We start from the raw sequence: 23,447 nt of genomic DNA on the forward strand, positions 1-23,447 counted from the left end.
TGCAAAAAATGCTCAAAATGATGTCCGTTAATCTTCAAGCATTTGGCAATACGTGTAACGACATTCCTCTCAACAGCGAGTAGTTCGTCTTCCGTAATGTTCGCACATGCATTGACAATGCGCTGACGCATGTTGTCAGGCGTTGTCGGTGGATCACTATAGCAAATATCCTTCAACTTTCTTCACAGAAAGAAATCCGAGTACATCAGATCCGGTGAACGTGCGGACCATGGTATGGTGCTTCGACGACCAATCCACCTGTCATGAAATATGCTATTCAATACCACTTCGACGGCACGCGACCTATGTGCCGTACATCCAACATATCGGAAGTACATCGCCATTCTGTCATGCAGTGAAACATCTTGTAGTAACATCGGTAGAACATTACGTAGGAAATCAGCATATATTGCACCATTTAGATTGCCATCGATTAATTGGGGGCCAATTATCCTTCCTCCCATAATGCCGCACCAAACATTAACCCACCAAGGTCGCTGATGTTCCACTTGTCGCAGCCATCGTGGATTTTCCGTTGTCCAATAGTGCATATTATACCGGTTTACATTACCGCTGTTGGTGAATGACGCTTCGTCGCTAAATAGAACGCGTGCAAAAAATCTGTCATCGTCCCGTAAATTCTCGTGTGCCCAGTGGCAGAACTGTACACGACGTTCAAAGTCGTCGCCATGCAATTCCTGGTGCGTAGATATATGGTACGGGTGCAATCGATTTTGATGTAGCATTCTCAACACCGACATTTTTGAGATTCCCGATTCTCGCGCAATTTGCCTGCTACTGATGTGCAGGGGGGATTAGCCGCGACAGCACCTAAAACACCTACTTGGGCATCATCATTTGATGCAGGTCGTGGTTGACGTTTCACATGTGGCTGAACACTTCCTGTTTCCTTAAATAACGTAACTATCCGGCGAACGGTCCGGACACTTGGTCGATGTCGTCCAGGATACCGAGCAGCATACATAGCACACGCCTGTTGGGCATTTTGATCACAAGAGCCATACATAACACGACATCGACGTTTTCCGCAATTGGTAAACGGTCCATTTTCACACGGGTAATGTATCACGAAGGAAATACAGGCCGCACTGGCGGAATGTTATGTGATACCTCGTACTTATACGTTTGTGACTATTACTGCGCCATCTATCACGAAGCAAAAAATGTGGTCCAACTAAAACATTCATTACGTAATACACGAATATGTAATAAAAAATGGGTGTTCCTATTCAAAAAAGCGTAGCTGATATCCGTTTGACCTATGGCAGCGCCATCTAGCGGGCCAACCATAGCGCCATCTGGTTTCCCCCTTCAGGCTAGACTAGTTTCGTACTTTGTAGTGTTTTCGTTTGACCCTTATTTCGTGAGATATTTGGCCCGGTCACTATCAATGGACCACCCTATATATACGTCTTAGATGCTACCGACCGCAGCGCCGCCACAAGAGGTACGGATTTCGTGTCCACTGCTGAAGCACGCTGTGCACACTCCTTTGCTCTAGTCTCCATGATCTCAACCGCTGTGGTTCTCTCAGAGTCCCCCCAAAACTTCCCCCGTAAAAATGAAGCCCCTACAAAATACCCTTTCCATCTATCTTCTCCACAAATTTGGGGGGGGGGGGGAACCCCTAAGTTGGCAACACTGCGCGGTCCTCGCTGCCAAGCAACGGTGACAAAACGAACACTTCTTCCAGCTACAGAGCTACTCTGATCAAAGACTGCGAATAATAAGCGATTCAAAATTGTCACTTAGCGTTTAAGACTTCGAAAGTATATACGAATTCCAGAAAGGCAAATAACAAACTACCAATAGACCTGTTTCACTACAGAGGACACTTCGGTAGAACCGAGAACTGCGTGCTCTATGAAAAAATAATAGTAAGAACGAACCAGAACGTTGGATTCTGTAAGCTTCAACCGAACGTTATATCGAGGTGACGTAAAGAAAATTCACACGGTCCTTTGGAAGGTGTCACCTGCTCGAGATCTCTTATCTGCTAAAAAGCTTCTGCAAAGATGTCTGTGTTATTTAGACAGAAGGCGACCATCTCAAATCCTGCCTGGATAGCTTGGAGTGAGGGAACGCAATGCTTGTTCGTTTAACTGCAACAGCGCTTCCGCTTCGTAGTTGGAACATATATATGGTAGCCAACTCCTGTTAAAAGGATCCTGACCTATAGCTAGCCAGACTGTAGAATAACAGCCGAGCAGTCCCACCACCATACAAAAAAGAGAACTGACAGAAAGCCATAAAAGGAACAGTCACCGGACGTACTGATCTCGATAGCAATTATTATAACCACTATTTGATCAAGGGAAATGAGCATAAAATACCCTAAAATATGTTAGGGGACAGTTTCAGAGAAGACTGGCCCTGTATCGGTGATAACACTGTAGTGTGAGACCATTGACGAGCATTGCCTACTCAGTTACAGTACATTTACATAACGTCCTATGAAATGCACCAAAGACATGAACAAACAACATAATAAAGATTACGTTAAAGACAAAAGAAGTGAAACGAGAATGACATATTTTAATAGAGAAGTAAATACAATGAAATCCTCTTGCCGCTAGACTCATTAGTTATTGGTGTTTTGCTGAACTTGTGTTATTTATGCTGTGAATTAGCGATTCACCGTACAGTTGTATCCCCAACGCACTTGGTTGTCGGCGCCAGCGCTGGTATTACCTTCCGCCACGGTAGAGAGCAACTGCAGCAGCAAAATATTCGCTTGCAGCGCCGCGGTGATGCATGGATGGCGTGCTGTCAAATTGAAGAGCAGTCAAGTGTACGTGGGTGGACCAGCAACCTCAACTTGTGGCTATCGTCGGAGGCGGTGGACAGTACAAGTCTTTGCGTGTGGCACCGGGACATGCATGGTGTACTGGCCGGCCTTGTTTACATCCGGGTGTGGCTGGCTTAGGGAGTTGGCTGGCGATTGCAGAGGGAGGAAGGGGCTATTTCTGTCGTCATCATAGTGAGTCACAGAGGAGATGGAGTATGAACAACACCAGAAAGAAGGCAACACTGTCAGTTACTTGCTAAGGGGATAGCCAGCTTGACGAGGTGATGCAGGAAATGGTGGAGCCTAGCAGCGATGCAGCCTGCTGGACTCTGCAGTGTGGGTTGGCAATAGCTTGCTATCAAGACAAGGCACGGTTCTTGTCTGGAGCAGCGGACTGTGCTTGGCTTCATGGATGCAGTGAATGTGGCGAGGCCAGAATACAATCTGTTGTTAGCTGTGCTGTGTGTTAGGGTACGATGGTTAAAGGAGATTGTTACAGGTGTGATCAGTGCAAATCTTAGTAGTGCAGACGACCGTGAATGGTTTGGTCAATTTGAACTGTGCAAGAGACCACAATGCATAAGTTACATATTGTTTCCGAACCCGTGCGGAATTGGAAACCGTACTAGTAACTTCTTTGAAATTTCTTCCTCAAATTAAGACCTGAGTTTGGTACCAGTTGACTTGGCCAGGAATGCCCACTTTGCCTGTGTGGGTCTGCTCTTTATTTACTTCATGCGTCATGGGTTATTCTGCTTCCAAGGTAGCGGAATTCCTTCACTTCGTCTAACACGTGATCACCAAGTTTTAGCTATTATTTCTGTTTTTCTCATTACTTTGTCTTTTCTCGCTTAACTCTCAATCGATATTCTGTACTCATTAGACTGTTCATTCTTTTCAACAGATCCTGTAATCCTTCTTAACTTTTACCGAGGGTAGTAGTGCCATGAACGAGTCTTACATTGATTTCACCCTGAATTTTAATCCCACTCCTGAACCTTTCTTTCTTTTATTTCCGTCATGTTTCTTCTATACATAAATTGAACAGTAGGGGTGAAAAACTGCTTTCCTGTTTTACACCTCTTTAATTCGAATGTTTCGTTCTTCGTCTTCCAGTCTTATTGTTCCGTCTTCATTCTTGTACATAATGTGTATTACCCCTCGCCTTGCTCTCATTTTTCTCTGAATTCCGAACTCCTTGCATTATTTCACACTGTCGAACGCTTTTTCTAGGTCGACAAATCCTATGTAAGCGTCTTGATTTTTCTTCAGACTTGTCAACGCAACGTCACAACTGTCTCTTGGGTGCCTTTACATTTCCGAAAGCCAAACTGGTCTTCATTTAACAGCTCCTCAGTTTCCTTTCCTTTCTTCCGTATACTGTTCTTGTAAGCAGCTTGGATGCATCAGCTACTAAGACGTTTGTTCTCTTACTTACTTGCCCTTTCTCTCTTCGGAATTGTGTGGATGATATTTTTCCGAACCTCTGATAGTACGTCGCCGGTCAGTTAGATTCTAACACTAACTTGAATACCCGTTTGGCTGCCACTTGCTCCGAGGGTTTCAGAAATTCCGATGAAATGTTGACTATCCTTTCTGCCTTATTTGATTTCAAATCTTGCACAGCTCCTTTAAATTCTAATACTGGATCCCCTGTCTTTTCCACATCGACTCCAATTTCTTCTTCTACCACGTCACCAGACAAGTCCTACCCCTCATAGAACCCTTCAGAGTTCTCTTTCCGCCTATCCGCTTTCTCGTCTGCATGGACTTTCCTTTGCACTCTTAATATTACCACCCTTGCTTTAAATTTAACCGAAGGTTGTTTTGACTTTTCTGTTTGCTTAGTCAGTCCTACCGACGATCATTTCTTTTTAGATTTCTTCGCATCTTACCTACAACCATGTCGCCTGGGTTGTCCTGCTCTTCCTCTTGATTTCAAGAAACTTACATACGCATCTGGTTGTAATGCCAGACTTACGTATATGGTCTGCTACTTACCTTCAAAGAGATCTAGAATTTTTAAAACCGTCAGTGCTTTGTAACGTAAAATTCACTATATTTTGTTCTTCAGGATGATTTGATAATGGACAGACTGTCCGAAACTAGTCATCAATAAGTAAACAAAACTTCCTACGGAACGTAAGACGGTTACTCTCTAACATTTAAGTTACAGGTCTGTTTCAACCCCAGACGTTCTGGAGATACTGAAATATTTCTTTTATTTTTCAAGATCTCTTCGCAGTTACCATCTTTTAACTTATGTTTGTCCCTACATATGTGAGTGCTCTTTTTGGAGATGTCCACTCCTCTTCAACTGAACCCGCCAGGTTTGCCGAGAGCGCTAATGCGCTGCTTCCTGGGTTTGGGTAGGCGCGCCAGCCCCGGATCGAATCCGCTAGCGTATTAACGACGAGGGCCGGTATGCTGGTCGGCCTGGATGTTTTTAGGCGGTTTTCCACATCACACTAGGTGAATACCGGGCTGCTCCCCACGCCCCACCTCTATTCACGACTCGCAGACATCTGCTAGACGTTCACACTATTTCATGATTTACACTAGACGCAGACAGCTGGGGTAAACTGATTCCATTACTGTGGGGGAAGGGGGGGCAGGAATGGCATCCGGTCACCCCTTCAGATTAACCATGCCAAATCTGATTGTAACAATGCCGACCCTGAGAAAACTGCAGGACAAAGGCACAAGTGAAAGAAAGAAAGAACTCCTCTTCAACTGAGCAGCCTACCGTGGTATTCCTTACGGCAGTATCAACATCTTTAGCCAACTTCAAACACATGTCATCACTACGGTATGTAACCCGACAACGATCTGAAACAATTACTACATAGGTTAAGCACTTCAATATGGTAACTAGCAAGAGTAACGAATGCGTTCAATGCTTTAGCATGTCTCACTGTGCCATTCCCTCTAGAATAACAACGAAATAACCGATGTATAATTAGGGTTTGTTTGCCGTGGCGTCACTTATTGTGTAGGTGTGCTGCACTCGACGACCAATCACTGAGCCGTCAATTTTTTTCTTTAATTTATGGTTGAACTTTCGGTGATGAATTCCAGTCAATCCTTCATGCCATATGATCTCTATTGCCTCAATATCTTTGAAGTTTCACTGTTCATTTTTGTTGCAGTCATCTTTGTTTGAGATTATGATTGAGATAGTGAACACTATTTGCTTTCAAATATATTAAACGCGCAAAATAAAGTGACACTCGGCGCGGCGGACGGTGGGAGTGACCATAAAGGCATTTCCAATTTGCGGTCGCTTCCATGAGTCACCGTGCCGAGTGTCAACTTAGTTTGCGCATACAGTAAACCAAGTGATGTTTTTTCTTAACAGTTGAACATATACTTTATGATAAATTATATTCCCGTGAAAAGTAATGTTTCTATGTTGTCCACTCGTAAACTATTTTAAGTGCTTTACATTTAGATAATGTTTCTTATAGACAAGAAAATCTGTGCGGCTTGCCGCGCAGAGTGGCGGCTCGGTTTGAGGCGCTATGTCACGGACTGCGCGGCCCCTCCCGACGGAGGTTCGAGTCCTCCCTCGAGCATGGGTGTGTGTGTCGCTCTTAGCATAAGTTAGTTTAAGTAGTGTGTAAGTCTAGGGGCCGATGACTTCAGCAGTTTGGTCCCTTAGGAATTCACATACATTTGAACATTTTCTGTGCGGCTTTAGTATTTCCTGAAAAAAAAATTGTTTTTTCGTATGAAAGGTCGTGTATGTAGTTTTGTGTTACTGAAAGTAAAGGCATCAATAACAATGATGACGGTAACAGTAATATGGACTGAAGCATCAAGTGCACACTGAGTTTGAATAATTTCCATTAAGTAGGCAGTAAACAAAATAACGCCCCAATCATGCGCAGGCAGAAACCAGTAACATAACAATTATCCATCGTGATCCGTGAGCATCATACGTGTTTTGCTTCGCGTTTGCCACTTTCTGTGGTATAAGAGTGCGTAAGTGACCACTAACATCTCTTATTTATTTATTGAGTTAAACTCAGTCAACCTGAGGTCTATAACACATAACTTCACAAATGCATCACACACATACAAACGGCAATACATGCCACTTTGTGACGAGTTACTGTTATCTCTAAATGACAATAACTGTAATTTTCAAGTGAGTGATTGCTATGCCCACTTACCAACGATTCTACTATACTGGTATAATCTGACTTTATGAACACGTGAACTGTAATGAGCACTTCACGATATCTACCAGAAAATGAAACATTTACAGGTAAATGTTTACCTCTGTGTAGTTAGAAACGAAAACAATGTTCCTTCGCTGTACGATAATACTTATTGCCAGGGGGAAAATTAATATTTAACAAACTGACTTCATTAACAAGATCTAAAAAGTCCATGACAGTTCACTCACCGATTACCGAGTGACGGACTGACGGTACTTTGCATTTCGATGTGTTGTTATTGTGTTCTTCAGTCTGAGGAATAGTTTGATGCAACTCTCCATGCTACTCTGTCCTATGCAAGTCTCTTCATTTCCGAATAACTGCTGCAACTTACATCCTTCTGAATCTCTTACTGTATTCATTTCTTGGTCCCCAATATTTTTATCCCGCCCCCCCCCCCCACCCTACACACACACTTTCTCCAATACTAAATTGGTGATCCCTTGATGTCTACTAACGTGTTCTATCAATCGATCCCTTCTTCTATTCAGGTTGTGGCACAAACTTTTTTCTCCCCAATTCTATTGAGTACCTCCTCATCAGTTATGTGATTAACCCGTCTAATTTCCATCATTCATCTGTAGCACCACATTTCAAAAGCTTTTGTTCTCTTCTGTATTCGATGTTAACAAATTTATTTTCTTCAGAAACGCTTTTCTTGCCACTGTCAGCCTAGACTTCATCTCCTCTCTACATCGACCATCGTCAAGTTATCTTGCTGTTAGCAGAACTGATCTACTAGTTCAAGTGTCTCGTTTCCTAGTCTAATTAGCTCAGAATCACCTTATTTAATTCGACAACATTCCATTATCCTACTTTTGCTTTTGTTAATGTTCATGTTACACCCACCTTTCAAGACAGTCTTCATTCCGTTAAACTGTTCTTCGAAGTCGTTTGCTGTCTCTGACAGAATTGCAGTGTCATCGGAAAATCTCAAACTTTTTGTTTCTTCTCCCTGAACTTTAATTCCTTCTCCAAATTATTCTTTGGTTTCGTTTACTGCTTGCTCAATGTACAGATTGAACAACATCGGGAATAAACTACAATCCTAACTCACTCTTTTCTCTGTCACTGCTTTGTTTTCATGCCCCTCGACTCTTTATATCTGCCGTCTGGTTTCTGTACAAGTTGTAAATAGTTTTCGCTCCCTTCAGACATTCAAAGAGAGTATTCCAGTCAACATTCTCAAAAGCTTTCTCTAAGTCTACTAGTGCTATAAGCCTAGGTTTGCCTTTTCTTATCCTATCTTCTAAGATACGTCGTAGGCCAGTATTTCCTAGCGTGTGCCCACATCTCTCCAGAATATAAACTGACCTTCCCCGTGGTCGGCTTATACCAGTTTTTACATTTTTCTGTAATGAATTTTTGTTAGTAATTTGGAACCATGACTTATTAAACTATTAGCTCGATAATATTCCCACCTGTCAGCACTTCCTATCTTTGGAATTGAAATTACTACGTTATTCTTGAAGTCTGAGAGTATTTCGCCTGTCTCAGATATCTTACACACCAGATGGAAGAGTTTTGTCATGGCTGGCTCTCCCAGGGCTACCAGTAGGTCTCCAGGGGCCTTGTCTCGACTTAGATCTTTCTGTGCTCTGCTAAATTCGTCTCACAATATCATGTCTCCCATCTGCTCTTCATCTACGTCCTCTTCCATTTCATATTGCCTGTGGTTAGAAAATTTGAAAAGAGAAATGGATAGGTTACAGTTAAATATAGTGGGAATTAGTGAAGTTCGGTGGCAGGAGGAACAAGACTTCTGGTCAGGTGACTACAGGGTTATCAACACAAAGTCAAATAGGGGTAATGCAGGAGTAGGTTTAATAATGAATAGGAAAATAGGAACGCGGGTAAGCTACTACAAACAGCTTAGTGAACGCATTATTGTGGCCAAGATAGATACGAAGCCCACACCTACTACAGTAGTACAAGTTTATATGCCAACTAGCTCTGCAGATGACGAAGAAATTGAAGAAATGTATGATGAAATAAAAGAAATTATTCAGATAGTGAAGGGAGACGAAAATTTAATAGTCATGGGTGACTGGAATTCGAGTGTAGGGAAAGGGAGAGAAGGAAACGTAGTAGGTGAATATGGATTGGGGCTAAGAAATGAAAGAGGAAGCCGCCTGGTAGAATTTTGCACAGAGCACAACTTAATCATAGCTAATACTTGGTTTAAGAATCATGAAAGAAGGTTGTATACATGGAAGAACCCTGGAGATACTAAAAGGTATCAGATAGATTATATAATGGTAAGACAGAGATTTAGGAACCAGGTTTTAAATTGTAAGACATTTCCAGGGGCAGATGTGGACTCTGACCACAATCTGTTGGTTATGACTTGTAGATTGAAACTGAAGAAACTGCAAAAAGGTGGGAATTTAAGGAGATGGGACCTGGATAAACTGAAAGAACCAGAGGTTGTACAGAGTTTCAGGGAGAGCATAAGGGAACAATTGACGGGAATGGGGGAAAGAAATACAGTAGAAGAAGAATGGGTAGCTATGAGGGATGAAGTAGTGAAGGCAGCAGAGGATCATGTAGGTAAAAAGACGAGGGCTAGTAGAAATCCTTGGGTAACAGAAGAAATATTGAATTTAATTGATGAAAGGAGAAAATATAAAAATGCAGTAAATGAAGCAGGCAAAAAGGAATACAAACGTCTCAAAAATGAGATCGACAGGAAGTGCAAAATGGCTAAGCAGGGATGGCTAGAGGACAAATGTAAGGATGTAGAGGCTTATCTCACTAGGGGCAAGATAGATACTGCCTACAGGAAAATTAAAGAGACCTTTGGAGATAAGAGAACCACTTGTATGAACATCAAGAGCTCAGATGGAAACCCAGTTCTAAGCAAAGAAGGGAAAGCAGAAAGGTGGAAGGAGTATATAGAGGGTCTATACAAGGGCGATGTACTTGAGGACAATATTATGGAAATGGAAGAGGATGTAGATGAAGATGAAATGGGAGATACGATACTGCGTGAAGAATTTGACAGAGCACTGAAAGACCTGAGTCGAAACAAGGCCCCCGGAGTAGACAACATTCCATTGGAACTACTGACGGCTTTGGGAGAGCCAGCCCTGACGAAACTCTACCATCTGGTAAGCAAGATGTATGAAACAGGCGAAATACCCTCAGACTTCAAGAAGAATATAATAATTCCAATTCCAAAGAAAGCAGGTGTTGACAGATGTGAGAATTACCGGACAATCAGTTTAATAAGCCACAGCTGCAAAATACTAACACGAATTCTTTACAGACGAATGGAAAAACTAGTAGAAGCCGACCTCGGGGAAGATCAGTTTGGATTCCGTAGAAATACTGGAACACGTGAGGCAATACTGACCTTACGACTTATCTTAGAAGAAAGATTAAGGAAAGGCAAACCTACGTTTCTAGCATTTGTAGACTTAGAGAAAGCTTTTGACAATGTTGACTGGAATACTCTCTTTCAAATTCTAAAGGTGGCAGGGGTAAAATACAGGGAGCGAAAGGCTATTTACAATTTGTACAGAAACCAGATGGCAGTTATAAGAGTCGAGGGGCATGAAAGGGAAGCAGTGGTTGGGAAGGGAGTAAGACAGGGTTGTAGCCTCTCCCCGATGTTATTTAATCTGTATATTGAGCAAGCAGTAAAGGAAACTAAAGAAAAATTCGGAGTAGGTATTAAAATCCATGGAGAAGAAATAAAAACTTTGAGGTTCGCCGATGACATTGTAATTCTGTCAGAGACAGCAAAGGACTTGGAAGAGCAGTTGAACGGAATGGACAGTGTCTTGAAAGGAGGGTATAAGATGAACATCAACAAAAGCAAAACGAGGATAATGGAATGTAGTCGAATTAAGTCGGGTGATGTTGAAGGTATTAGATTAGGAAATGAGACACTTAAAGTAGTAAAGGAGTTTTGCTATTTTGGGAGCAAAATAACTGATGATGGTCGAAGTAGAGAGGATATAAAATGTAGACTGGCAATGGCAAGGAAAGCGTTTCTGAAGAAGAGAAATTTGTTAACATCGAGTATAGATTTAAGTGTCAGGAAGTCGTTTCTGAAAGTATTTGTATGGAGTGTAGCCATGTATGGAAGTGAAACATGGACGATAAATAGTTTGGACAAGAAGAGAATAGAAGCTTTCGAAATGTGGTGCTACAGAAGAATGCTGAAGATTAGATGGGTAGATCACATAACTAATGAGGAGGTACTGAATAGGATTGGGGAGAAGAGGAGTTTGTGGCACAACTTGACCAGAAGAAGGGATCGGTTGGTAGGACATGTTCTGAGGCATCAAGGGATCACCAATTTAGTATTGGAGGGCAGCGTGGAGGGTAAAAATCGTAGGGGGAGACCAAGAGATGCATACACTAAGCAGATTCAGAAGGATGTAGGTTGCAGTAGGTACTGGGAGATGAAGAAGCTTGCACAGGATAGAGTAGCATGGAGAGCTGCATCAAACCAGTCTCAGGACTGAAGACCACAACAACAACAACGTGAGTTCACCTGCCTTGTACAGACCCTCTATAAACTCTTTCGACCTTTCAGCTTTCCCTTTTTTGCTTAGGACTGGTTTTCCATCTGAGCTCTTGATATTAATTCAGCTGCATCTCTTTTCTCCAAGGGCCTATTTAATTTCGATATAAGTTATTATTATTTTGCAATCTGTTTGGTAGGCTGTGATACTCATTCTGTAACGCAAACGTATCGTCTACGAGCTAAATGCCTTTCGTGGCCAATAGAAAGTTTTCAGCGATTCTGGTTGTGCATTAGTTTTCATAATGGCATTAGTTCAGTGATATTTTCTTGAGGTTTAATTAAATGCATTTCAGCGATAAAAATGGAAATTGTCAGTCAACGACGGTTAACTGAAAAGTAGCTTTCCGTGAGGCTACAATTAAAACACTGAAATAGTTAAATCGGAAATATATTATAACTATATTTTTGTCCTATTTTTCTACACAATCACCATCCAGATTTAAGCATTTGTCATACCTCTTACCGAGTCGACAAACTCCCTCTAGAAGCAATTCAGCCGCCTGATGTTGCAACCAACCAATAATAGCATCTGCAAGTTATACGTCATAGTAATAACTTTCGGGAGCTGAGTTACTCTTCCATGTGCATGAAAGGGAGGAAATCACTTAGGGGCAAGTCTGAGCTGAAGGACTGTTCAGAAACGTCCCACTTAAAGGACGCAGCAATTCTTGTGTTTGCCAAGAAAGTGTGGTCGGGCATTGTCGTGCAAAAACACGGCACAGTTGTCACAGAGTCTGCGTCGTTTATTTTGAATGGCTCTTTTCAGTTTTCTTATGTCTCACAAAAGGCGTGAGAACTGATTGTCCTTTCACGTTCCATAAAGTCATAAAACAATATTTCTTTATCTTGCCGCAAGCAGTAGCCACAACCTTTCTGGCTGACAGAGTTTGGCTAATTTTTTATGGTTTGTAGGACGCGGTGGTATACCATTGAGTGCTGTTTTGCATTCTTCTAGCATTGCTAACCCATGCCTTGTCATTAAGTTGATCATATTTCCAGGCTCAAATTCGGGCCACATTACAAGTTTCAATATTCCAAGAAAGAGGAAGATCTTACTTGAATGTAGTAACACTTTAATAGTACCGGTATCTTCTAAGGCGAAGAAGTGTGAACAGACCAATTGTATTTACCAGTACTCTGGATTGTCTTTAGCATGCATATGAAAAAATTCAACACAAGTTTCGTCAAAACTCACTCTAGTCATTAACACTGCTTTAGTAGTTTCTAGAGCAAGCTGTTTTGGCTTTGGTACAGGATCGCTTTGTCAAACAGCTTCGCCAACGTAACTAAAACTAATTATACAATGTACGTATACAGATGAAATAAATATCTAACTCGGGATAGATCGCTTCATAGTTGTTAAACCTGGGACAAATAGGTGTCCAGAATTGCCTCTAAAAAAGCTAAAAAACTTGTGACTGTTCCAATAGAAACGTGACTGTTGCTCACTTATTCGTCACTAGTCGTGATTACGTTGAATAGGTCTTCCACTTTCGCATATTAAGAACAAAGAAACTCCAGACAAGCTGTCAGATCTTGAATTTTGTGTTCCTCGGGAAGGAATTTTTGAAATGAATGAGCTCCTTTTGGTGCCGTAATTGTGTATATACGATCTATTCAGAAAAGTTCGAGAAATTTGAAGAAATGTGTCCGACAGTTGAGGCAGCAGTTTTCGCGAATATTTTCGTTAATTTTCTGTACAAGTTTGTTGGTAGCTAGAGACGGATGGCCACTTCTATCAGCATCGTTCACATTCGACGAACCACTCTTAAACGTATAGCATGCTGACGCACTATATCTTTACTTATGACATTGTTTCCGTATACACTATACAGATCAAATTTTGGGACGAATGTCAGCACGTTTTAAATTCGTTGCCCCTAAAAACCATACGACGGATATCACATTTGGCGCATATTTCAGTTTCAGTGCTCGCTTTGAACGGTTACCGTAGGCTAAATAAGCGGTGTTATTTTCTCGCTGTCCCTACTCAAAACACACTGCCCTAATGAGAATGTCAGTGTAGTGACGATTGCGTTCCGTCCTCTACTTCCCGTGTTAGACAACTGAAGTTTCTTTTCCAATATCCCTCGTATTTAACGCTTAACCATAATGACTTTAATTGACAAGAGACCAAGTCTTTTGAAACTTGTGTTACTACTATTATGTGGTAAGGAATGTAAGCTGATGCTTGGGTTGTTGAGCACTGACCTTGTTGATGACCTTGCAGGCGTACTCCTTCTTGCCCTTGTACAGGCACTTGTACACTGTGGACGACGCCCCCCTGCAACAGAGAGATAATAGATTTCAGTCTGCAGCTGCGATTTCGTCCTGCAGCGTACTTTGCGCTCTTCCTCTGTTCTGGCAGTCTGGCGCTATAACCACTGTTTCTTGTTCTTCGCATGTAATTAACTAGAGCCGTTGTTAAGTCGCAGAAAGACCTAACGCTCCTGCTATCTAAGAACACTCCATCAACGCGCCACTGAGTTGACAAAGCGCACCGTTGACTTTGTGTGTGTGTATGTATGTGTGTGTGTGTGTGTGTGTGTGTGTGTGTCTGTTGACAAGAATGGTGAAGGTGTCGTAACGAATGCTGCTCCTCTTCGAAGGCAACACAAGCAACCACAGAACTAGACATCTCCAGCTAAGAGAATGCTGGCTGTCAGCAACGTTTTAAATTCAAACCTACTGTGTGCTTGGCGGGAATTCTTAACGAGAACTTTGCATATTTAATTGTGCAAATACGGTTTTGCCTTGACTAAACCCACATTCTCCCTGTTTAACAGGGGAGTGTTTCATAAAGTAATTTTGCATAATTATAAATGTAGTACTGAGATTTTGACATTTACATTTACAAAATTACTGACAGAAAAACATTAACAGAACAAATATATACTTTAGTATGATATGCATGTTTAATGTGGCTTTTGTTCCAGTGTATCACCTGCAAATAATCAGGGTTATTCAGTGTTATGTTACTTAACTTTGATTAAAAGAATCCGGCAACACCTACACAATGCGAGGCTGACCACCAGATGTCACAAGAGGTGGATATGCTAATATAAAATGAAGCGGGGATTATTTTGCTGTCAGCAGAGAAGCAGAAACAGGAGAACTGGTCGGTCAGCAGAGCTCAATGAATTTGAAACTGGATTAGGCAACGAATGTTACATGAGTAACAAATCCATCACGGACGTTTCCACCTTTCTAAAGGTGCCCAATTCGAATATTGATGTGATTGTAAACTGGAAACGCGTACGGACAACCACAACTAAGCAAAGACCAGGCAAACCTCGAGTACTGACTGAAGGAAACGTCGAGCACAGCGGTGGATGATTGCAGAAAAAAAATCGCACGAAATCAGCAGCAGGAATCACTCTTGCATCGCATGAACTCAACTCCAGGAATCACTCTTGAATGATATGAACTCACCAGGAGAAATCATTCTCGAACCGAACTCAGCAGCAGAAATCATTCTCAAAGTGGTACCAGCAATCCAGCTAGCATAATGACTGGGTACTGAGTTACCAGGAGACGGAGCCGAGTCTCTAAGGCATGATTATTTGATTGATTATTTCTGTGCTACTAACTGTACTGGCACAAAATTTTGCACACAGTATCCTTGTATACTGCTGAACGTATCTTAAAAAATTATATCACTGTACGACACATAGTTCATAAGATATCACGTCTATGATTAAGGAACAGTACCCGAGTGAGAGTCTGGACCGTCTCGCAAATGTTGAAAATAATGGGGTACAATGCTCGAGCAGATCCTCATAAACCACAAATTTTTCTCGTCACTGCTAAGCGACACTTGAGATGGTGTAAAGGGTGACGCCGTTGGACAGTCGATAACTGGAACAAGTGATTTAGAGTAATGAATCACGCTATACCCTGTGGCAATCCAATGGAAAGGTTTGGGTTTGACGAATGCCTGGAGGACGTCACGTACCATTAGGTGTAGCGCTAAGAGAGAAGAACGGGGGAGATGTTGTTACGGAATGGGAGTGTTTTCGTGGTTATGGTGTGGTGCCCTTATTGGTTCAAATGGCTCTGAGCACTATGGGACTTAACGTCTGAGGTCATCAGTCCCTTAGAACTTAGAACTACTTAAATATAACTAACCTAAGGACAGCACAAACATCCATGCCCGAGGCAGGATTCGAACCTGCGACCGTAGCGGTCGCGCGGTTCCAGACTGTAGCACCTAGAACCGCTCTGCCACCCCAGCCGGCGGTGCCCTTATTGCGCTTAAGAAAATGCTAAATGTGAAAGGAGATGAACGCTTTCTGTGTACTGAATACAGTAGAGGGAACGGTATCAGTATGACAGACGAAACGGTCGTAAAGCAGCGTCTGTGGGGCAGTGATTTGTGGACAACAACATTCCTGAAGTGGACTGGACTGCATGAGTTCTGACCTGAACCCAATAGGATGCATTAGAACCGTCGACTTCGCTTTAGACCCCAACGCCCAACATTGCTACCTTTTATGGTTTCGTCTCTTGAGAGAAAAAGGTCTGTCATACATCCACAGACATTCAGACACCTCACTGCAAGTGTCCCCAGCAGAGCTCAAGCCGTCATAAAGGCGAAATGTGGACACACCATATTAAAGAGAGTTGGAACGCCCTATCCCGACAATGTTAAATTTAGTGACTTGGTTTCGCTATATTTCAGGAACCACTGTATCCATTGACATGAAACTTTTACACGACATTAAACTGTATGTTATGAGTCCACTGAATTACAATAATTGCATTTCAGTCACTGTTTTTGGAAATCCATTTTTTTAATTACACGGTTAAAATTTTGTGTCCTTTTTTGTACGTTATTCTAAATAGTTTTAATTATATACAACATAATGTTCTTCTTTTAGTTCAGTAAACTCAGGATATATATGTTATTACTCCCTGAAAATTTGAATACTCTACGCGAAGTGGTTTCTGAGATTTAGGGGAAAATGCAAAAGAGAATGTAAATTTTCAGGAATGGCTTATAAAGTTTCAAGACTGTAAATCACTTAATACATGCTTAATTTTTTATTTTTACTCCCTCAGAAGCACCCTGCACCATATTCTATACCATCCTCTTGATCTTTTTCCAAGTCTTTTCTTCTTTCTGGACTCCTTAGTTGCCAACTGTGCTGCATACTCTGCTTTACCAATTCGAACCTTGTTCAAGTTCTCTTATGCAGTTTGCTCCAAGATTAATTTCCATATGCTTTAACACTTTCACCCTACCAATGTTGCCATCATTAAAAGCAATAACAGTATCATTGACCCCTCACTTTAGTGTCTTCATTCCAACAAAAACATTTATTGGTATGCGAGTCCATATAAGATTATTGGACGACGTATTTTTTGAGCCTGACCATGTAGACACTTCTTCAGTGATCTAGGACTTGCCAGGTCTCTGTAAATAGGTTTTATGATAGCCATGACTGCTGCTGGGATGGAATATTTACAGCTGCATGAACTGTTTGAGTACTGGGCATTGCGGTATTTGCACCATGAAACAGGTCGACGAGGGCAAAGGCGGTGTATTGGTTTTTCATCAGTTGACAGCCTGTGGAAGACGGTAGCTCATACTGCCTGTTTCATTTTCAAAAAATCCTCAGTATTACTTCTAATGGCCATCCAATAATACTGCTGTAGTTCATCAATCATTTTGTCTGTCAGCCTGCCTCTTATGGTTTTCCCGTCAGAAAGTTTCTTGTCTCTCAAACTTTGTTTCCACTTCTTCAACCTGGTCCCCATTCTCTTCTGGACATGACCTTTGTAACACACCAATCCACAGCCTTCTATGTAAAAAATATCGATTTTATTAGATCTTTAAGTAATGCACGTAAAAATTCTAACATATTCAACCGGTGATGATTATCTTAAAAAAAAAAAGAAAAAAAACTTCCTATGGGAGTATATATATATATATAATTTTATTCGAAAAATTGCAAATTTTATAATGAGATAAAAATCTGAGGATGAAAAAAAAATCCGTTCTAACTCCTCTTAAGGTCCGCGGATTACGGTCTTCCTAAGAACCAGCCCGTCATTTTAGCGGGTGCAGCTTTATTTGCCTTTTTCAACACTAGAAGGACCCTACGTGTTATTTTTCTGGGTGCTGTGCTTTAGTACGCTTATTTCTTGTAAACAGTTCAGTTTACAACTCCCATTTTAATGACTTTTAATAAATATTTATGATGTACACGCCTGCAGGCAATAAAGCATTTAGGACCATTCTGAAAAGTGGCACAATGAAGTCCTACTAGAAGGACCGCAATCGGTTATTTTGATGTGTGCGAACGAGTGAACAACAACTTTGTGACCTGTCCACAGCTTTTGCTGTTTTTCCTTTTTTTATTGCTTTACGACATTCTGCAGAGCCTTTGTCGAGGAGAAAGAAAGGCTTATCGTTCAAATGGCCCAGTTTGTACTGACATCATTTCAGTTGCTTCATAATGGCGTTTCCAAGACATGGTTTTTCTGAAGCAGAACTTCTTTCCTCTTTCTCTCTCTATCTTTTTTAAAGAGATTTCAATGCCAGATGAGGAATCCGAAGTTGAATATTCTCGTAATGTTTGTGACATATACGACTTACAAGAAGAGGAAACTTTTTTGAGTCCTCAGTCTTCTGACTGGTTTGATGCAGCCCTCCACGAATTTCTCTCCTGTGCCAACCTCTTCATCGCAGAGTTGCACTTGCAACCTACTTCCTCAATTATCCGCTGGATGTATTCCCATCTATGTCTTCCTCTACAATTTTTGCCCTCTGCAGCTCCTTCTAGTAGCATGGAAGTCACACCCTCATATCTTAACAGATGTCCTATCATTCAGTCCCTTCTCCTTGTCAGTGTTTTCTACATATTTCTTTCCTCTCCGATTCTGCGCAGAACCTCCTCATTCTCCACCTTATCAGTCCACCTAATTTTCAACATTTGTCTGTAGCATCACATCTCAAATGCTTCGAGTCTCTTCTGTCACTACCATACAATGCTGAGCTCCGAGGGCACATTCTCAGAAATTTCTTCCTCAAATTAAGGCCTGTGTTTGATATTAGTAGACTTCTCTTGACCAGGAATGCCCTTTTTGCCAGTGCTAGTTTGCTTTTGGTGTATTCCTTGCTCCGTCCGTCATTGCTTATTTTGTTGTCTAGGCAGTAGAATTACTTAACTTCATCTACTTCGTGGCTATCAATCCTGATGTTAAGTTTCTCGCTGTTCTCATTTCACCCACGACTCATTACTTTCGTCTTTCTTCGATTTACTTTCAGTCCAGATTATGTACTCATTAAACTGTCCATTCCATTCAGCAGATCATGTAATTCTTCGTCACTTTCACTCGGATAGCACTGTCATCAGCGAATCGTATCATTGATATCCTTTCATCTTGAATTTAATTCCACTTCTGAACCTTTCTTTTATTTCCGTCATTGCTTCTTCGATGTACAGATTGAACAGCAGGGGCGGCGGGCGGCAGACTACAACCCTGTCTTACAACCTTTTTAATCCGAGCATTTCGTCCGCTCTAACCATCTTGTATGTCCCTACAGCCGCTCAACTTCGACACCTTACCGTACAAGACGACATCAGCAAACAGCCATAGATTGCTGTCCACCCTGTCAGCCAACGATCACACATCAGAATCATGCAGCAGTCGTACATGGTCAGACTCAAAATCCCAATAAGTCGTTGAGCAGAATCATTTATGTATTTAGCAACAGCGGTCCTGTCACACTTCACTGGGGCACTCCTGACAATACCCTTGTGTCTGATGAACACTCCCCGTCGCGAGCAACAACTGGGTACTATTATTTAAGAAGTCTTCGAGCCACTGACATATCTGTGAACTTATTCCGTGTGCTCGTACCTACGTTAACAGCCTGCAATGGGGTGCCGTGTCAAATGCTTTCCGGAAATCTAGATATATGGAATCTGCCTGTTGTCTTTCATCCATTGGCATACACTGATAGGAAGGTAATACAAATAAAGGCAGAGATCGCACAAAACGACGTCCATCGATGAAGAAGATTATTCTCGTTCTATGTGCTGATCGATTCCATCCCTTTGTTCCAAAAGAGCGACCGCCTCAATTGTCTATAATATGCCACTCTGCACACGTCGTGCCTTCTAGTTGCTATTTCAATGCTACATAGTATGTACCGCAATCTTTGCTATCTCATTACTACGTAGCTTGTTACTGCGGTCTTTGCACATCATACGTGCAGGAGAATTTCTTGTTAATGAGGCACATTACATGTTTGTCGGAAGAGGCAAATCGAGGAAGCAAATATAAAAAAATTATGTTTGAGAGAGTTGCTAGAACCTACAGCTTTTGCGATAACTCAATAAAGAGGATAAACAAGGAGAAGGAAAACATAGGTACAGAACTTCCCAAGGCTTCACTACTTCGGAATGATGAAGAAGGAGAACGATATTTTTAGATAATGATGCCAAACATGTAATCAGGGAATTGAAATAAACAATGTGATGAATATTTTTTGTTTTACGTACATTGTTAGTATCGAAGCTACGCTACATTGTTATCCCTTCCTTCAGGCTGTGTGCGGTCGATCTTGTTCTGCTTTGGTTAAACTTTCGATAGTGATACTCTAGTGAGAATCTATAGATTCTGAATGTCAATTTTTGTCGAATTATTGGCCGTACAGGCATAACCTGTTAATACTATTGTTCGTAGCCTCAGTAGGTACAGTTTTCAAGTTATGCGAGATATATGTGTGTGCCTAGCCTTCAGCGCAGCCATCCTTCACAACGGAGCTCTCACAATTACCGTTGCGTCCTCCCCTATCGCGTCGTCTGCGCAGCTACGGGTCAAGTTATTTTGTGCGCATTCTGATACAGGGAGATCCATATTTCAGACAAACTAAGGACGATAGAAACATACTGCGCATGTCACCAGATAGAGATTTTCTGTTCGCACAGACACTATACCATACACTCAACATGAGCACCATAGGTTGCTCGAGAAACATTGAAACGGTAGTCTACTTCATTCCACATACGAATCAATACGTCCCTGTTTACTGAATCGATAACTTCAACAAATCGATTCATCAAATCTTGAAGAGCACCTGTCATGGTTGCCACAAGAGAAAAAAAACCGCAGATTGTGAGGTTTGGTGACCTGGGAGGCCAAAAACAATGAAAAATATCTAGTTGCCCACCTCTTCCAATCCAGCTTTGCGGGAAGGAGTTCTTCATCTACATCTATATAGATATCCGCGGTGCGTGGCGGAGGATACCCTGTGCCACTATTTGTCATTTCCTTTCCTGTTCCACTCGCAAATAGAGCGAGGGAAAAACGACTATCTGCATGCCTCCATATGAGCCCTAATTTCTCGAGTCTTATCTTCAAGGTCCTTACGTGCAATGTATGTTGGCGGCAGCAGAATCGTTCGGCAGTCAGCTTCAGATGCCGGTTCTCTAAATTTTCTGAATAGTGTTTCTCGAAATGAACGTCGTCTTTCCTCCAGGGATTCCCATTTGAGTTACCAAAGCATCTCCATAACACTTTACGTGTTGTTCGAACCTACCGGTAACAAATCTAGCAACCCGCCTCTGAATTGTTTCGATGTATTCCTTCAATACTACCTGATACGGATTCCAGAATTCAATAACAGATCGCACCACCGTCCTATACGCAGTCTCCTTTACAGGTGAACCACTCTTCCCTAAAATTCTCCCAATAAACCGAAGTCGACCTTTCGCCTTTCCTACCACAGTTCTCACATGCTCGTTCCACCTCACATCGCTTTTCAACAGTATGCCCAGATTTTTAAACGACTTGACTCTGTCTTTCTGGACACTAGTAATACTGTATGTGAACATTACAGGTTTGATCTTCCTACTCATCCGCATTAACTCACATTTTTCCACATTTAGGACTAGCTGCCATTCAGCACACCAACTGGAAATGTAGTCTAAGTCATCTTGTATGTCCTTACAGTCATTCAACTTCGACACCTTACCGCACACCACGACATCATCAGCAAACAACCATAGATTGCTGTCCACCCCGTCAGCCAAATCATTTATGTACTTAGAGAACAACAGCGATCCTATCAAACTTCCCTGGGGCACTCCTGACGATACCCTCGTGTCTGATGAACACTCCCCGTCGCGAACAACAACTGGGTACTATTACTTAAGAAGTATTCGAGCCACTGTCATATCTGTGAACTTATTCCATATGCTCGTACCTTCGTTAACAGCTTGCAATGGGGCGCCTTGTCAAATGCTTTCCGGAAATCTAGATATATGGAATCTGCCTGTTGCCCTTCATCCATAGCTCTCGATCGACTCTTTCTAAAACTATGCTGATTCACACACATAAGCTTCTGTTTCAAGAACGTTTATTGTGTTCGAACTGAGAATATGATCAAGATTTCTGCAGAAAACAGAAGTTAGGCAAGTTAGTCTGTAATTTTGCGGGTCCATTCTTTTACCTTTCTTAAACACTGGAGTCAGCTGAGCTTTTTTCAGTCGCTTGGAACTTTGCACTGGGCGAGAGATACATGAAAGGTGCAAGCTAGGTAAGGGGCCAATGCGGCAGAGTGCTCTTTGTAAAATCGGCGCCTGCCGTTGTGGCCGAGCGGTTCTAGGCGCTTCAGTCCGGAACCGCTCTGCTGCTACGGTCGCCGGTTCGAATCCTGCCTCGGGCATGGATGTGTGTGATGTCCTTAGGTTAGTTAGGTTTACATAGTTCTAAGTTCTAGGGGACTGATGACCTCAGATGTTAAGTCCCATAAATCGTTTTACATTTCGTTACGATACACCACTGTCCTGCAGAGTACAGCAGCGTCAGAAACCACTGCGGTTGCTACAGTCCTTATCTCATGACCGTTCATGTAGGGTATAAATGTGTGGTGTCTGTTCTTTCAGATATCTAATTATTTAAATGCTCAATTGCGGCTAATGTCGGGAATATAGGAAACGCTGCGAGCAAACGAGGTACATGGACAGGGAGGCTGCTTCGGAGTGTGCGATAAGTTGAGAATTTGGGTCAGACGGAAAGCTTGCTCAGATACCTGATTTATTTAAGGGGACTGCTCACTTAATGCGCGATATCCGGGTTCTAGTCCCGGTCTGGCACTAATTTCACCTTTCGTCTTTGACTTTTGACTTATTGCAATGGCGAATTACGGCTGACATCTGTAAGTCGCTCGAAATATCTATACGGGGCTCCTGATATCGTTATTGGTCGGTTTTATGAGACTGAAATTCAGAGGCGAAAGGGTGGACAAGGGTCGGAGGGGCAGGGAATGTAGAATATGAGTAAAACGGCGCTGTAGGACACCTTTACTAGCGATTAATGGATATACTACTACTCTGATGTGCAAAACGTAAGGACGAACGCCATTTTTGCACGATGCTTCACTGGCAAGTAACGTAGCTCGATGAAACATGAACCACACATCGAAAGAATTGCTACAGTATAGTAACTGCAAGAAATATTCAATGAGACGAACAGGAACGACAACGATTACATTAAAGTCACCGCGATTTACGGTGGTCCCCAGGACATTACAAAGGGTGGGACGTGGTCCTTGATAGGGTGTGTAATCGTCGCGGTGCATGCTGTGCAACGTGCCCCATGCTGGTCATCAGGGTTTGTAACTTCTGAATGGTTGCTGGTACATGTGGACGTGCTCCAGTACTTACCGACCCATCCTACAAGTGCTGGATGGGGTTTAAGTCGGAGAAGGGAGGGGAGCGGGGTGGATGGGCAGGTCACTCGATTCTTCGAATATCCTCTCGTTCCAAGAGCTCATCCACCTGCGCAGCTCGATGGTGTCGAGCACTGTCATCCATAAAATGAAGTCAGGGCCGAATGCACTCCTGAAAAGACGCACGTGAGG

At 42.2% G+C, this 23,447-nt stretch overlaps 1 protein-coding gene across 1 annotated transcript in view; it reads right to left on the bottom strand.

Annotated features, from left to right (window-relative positions):
• LOC126198736 (calcium/calmodulin-dependent protein kinase type IV-like) overlaps positions 1–23,447 on the bottom strand; it is a 610,244-nt gene that overhangs the window by 193,763 nt on the left and 393,034 nt on the right. The window contains exon 3 of the mRNA XM_049935272.1: positions 13,781–13,853. Within this exon, the coding sequence (XP_049791229.1) occupies positions 13,781–13,853 (73 nt within the window). The remainder of the gene's footprint in view (positions 1–13,780; positions 13,854–23,447) is intronic.

The sequence above is a fragment of the Schistocerca nitens genome, chromosome 8 (assembly GCF_023898315.1).
Source record: "Schistocerca nitens isolate TAMUIC-IGC-003100 chromosome 8, iqSchNite1.1, whole genome shotgun sequence".
Classification (NCBI taxonomy): Eukaryota; Metazoa; Arthropoda; class Insecta; order Orthoptera; family Acrididae; genus Schistocerca; species Schistocerca nitens.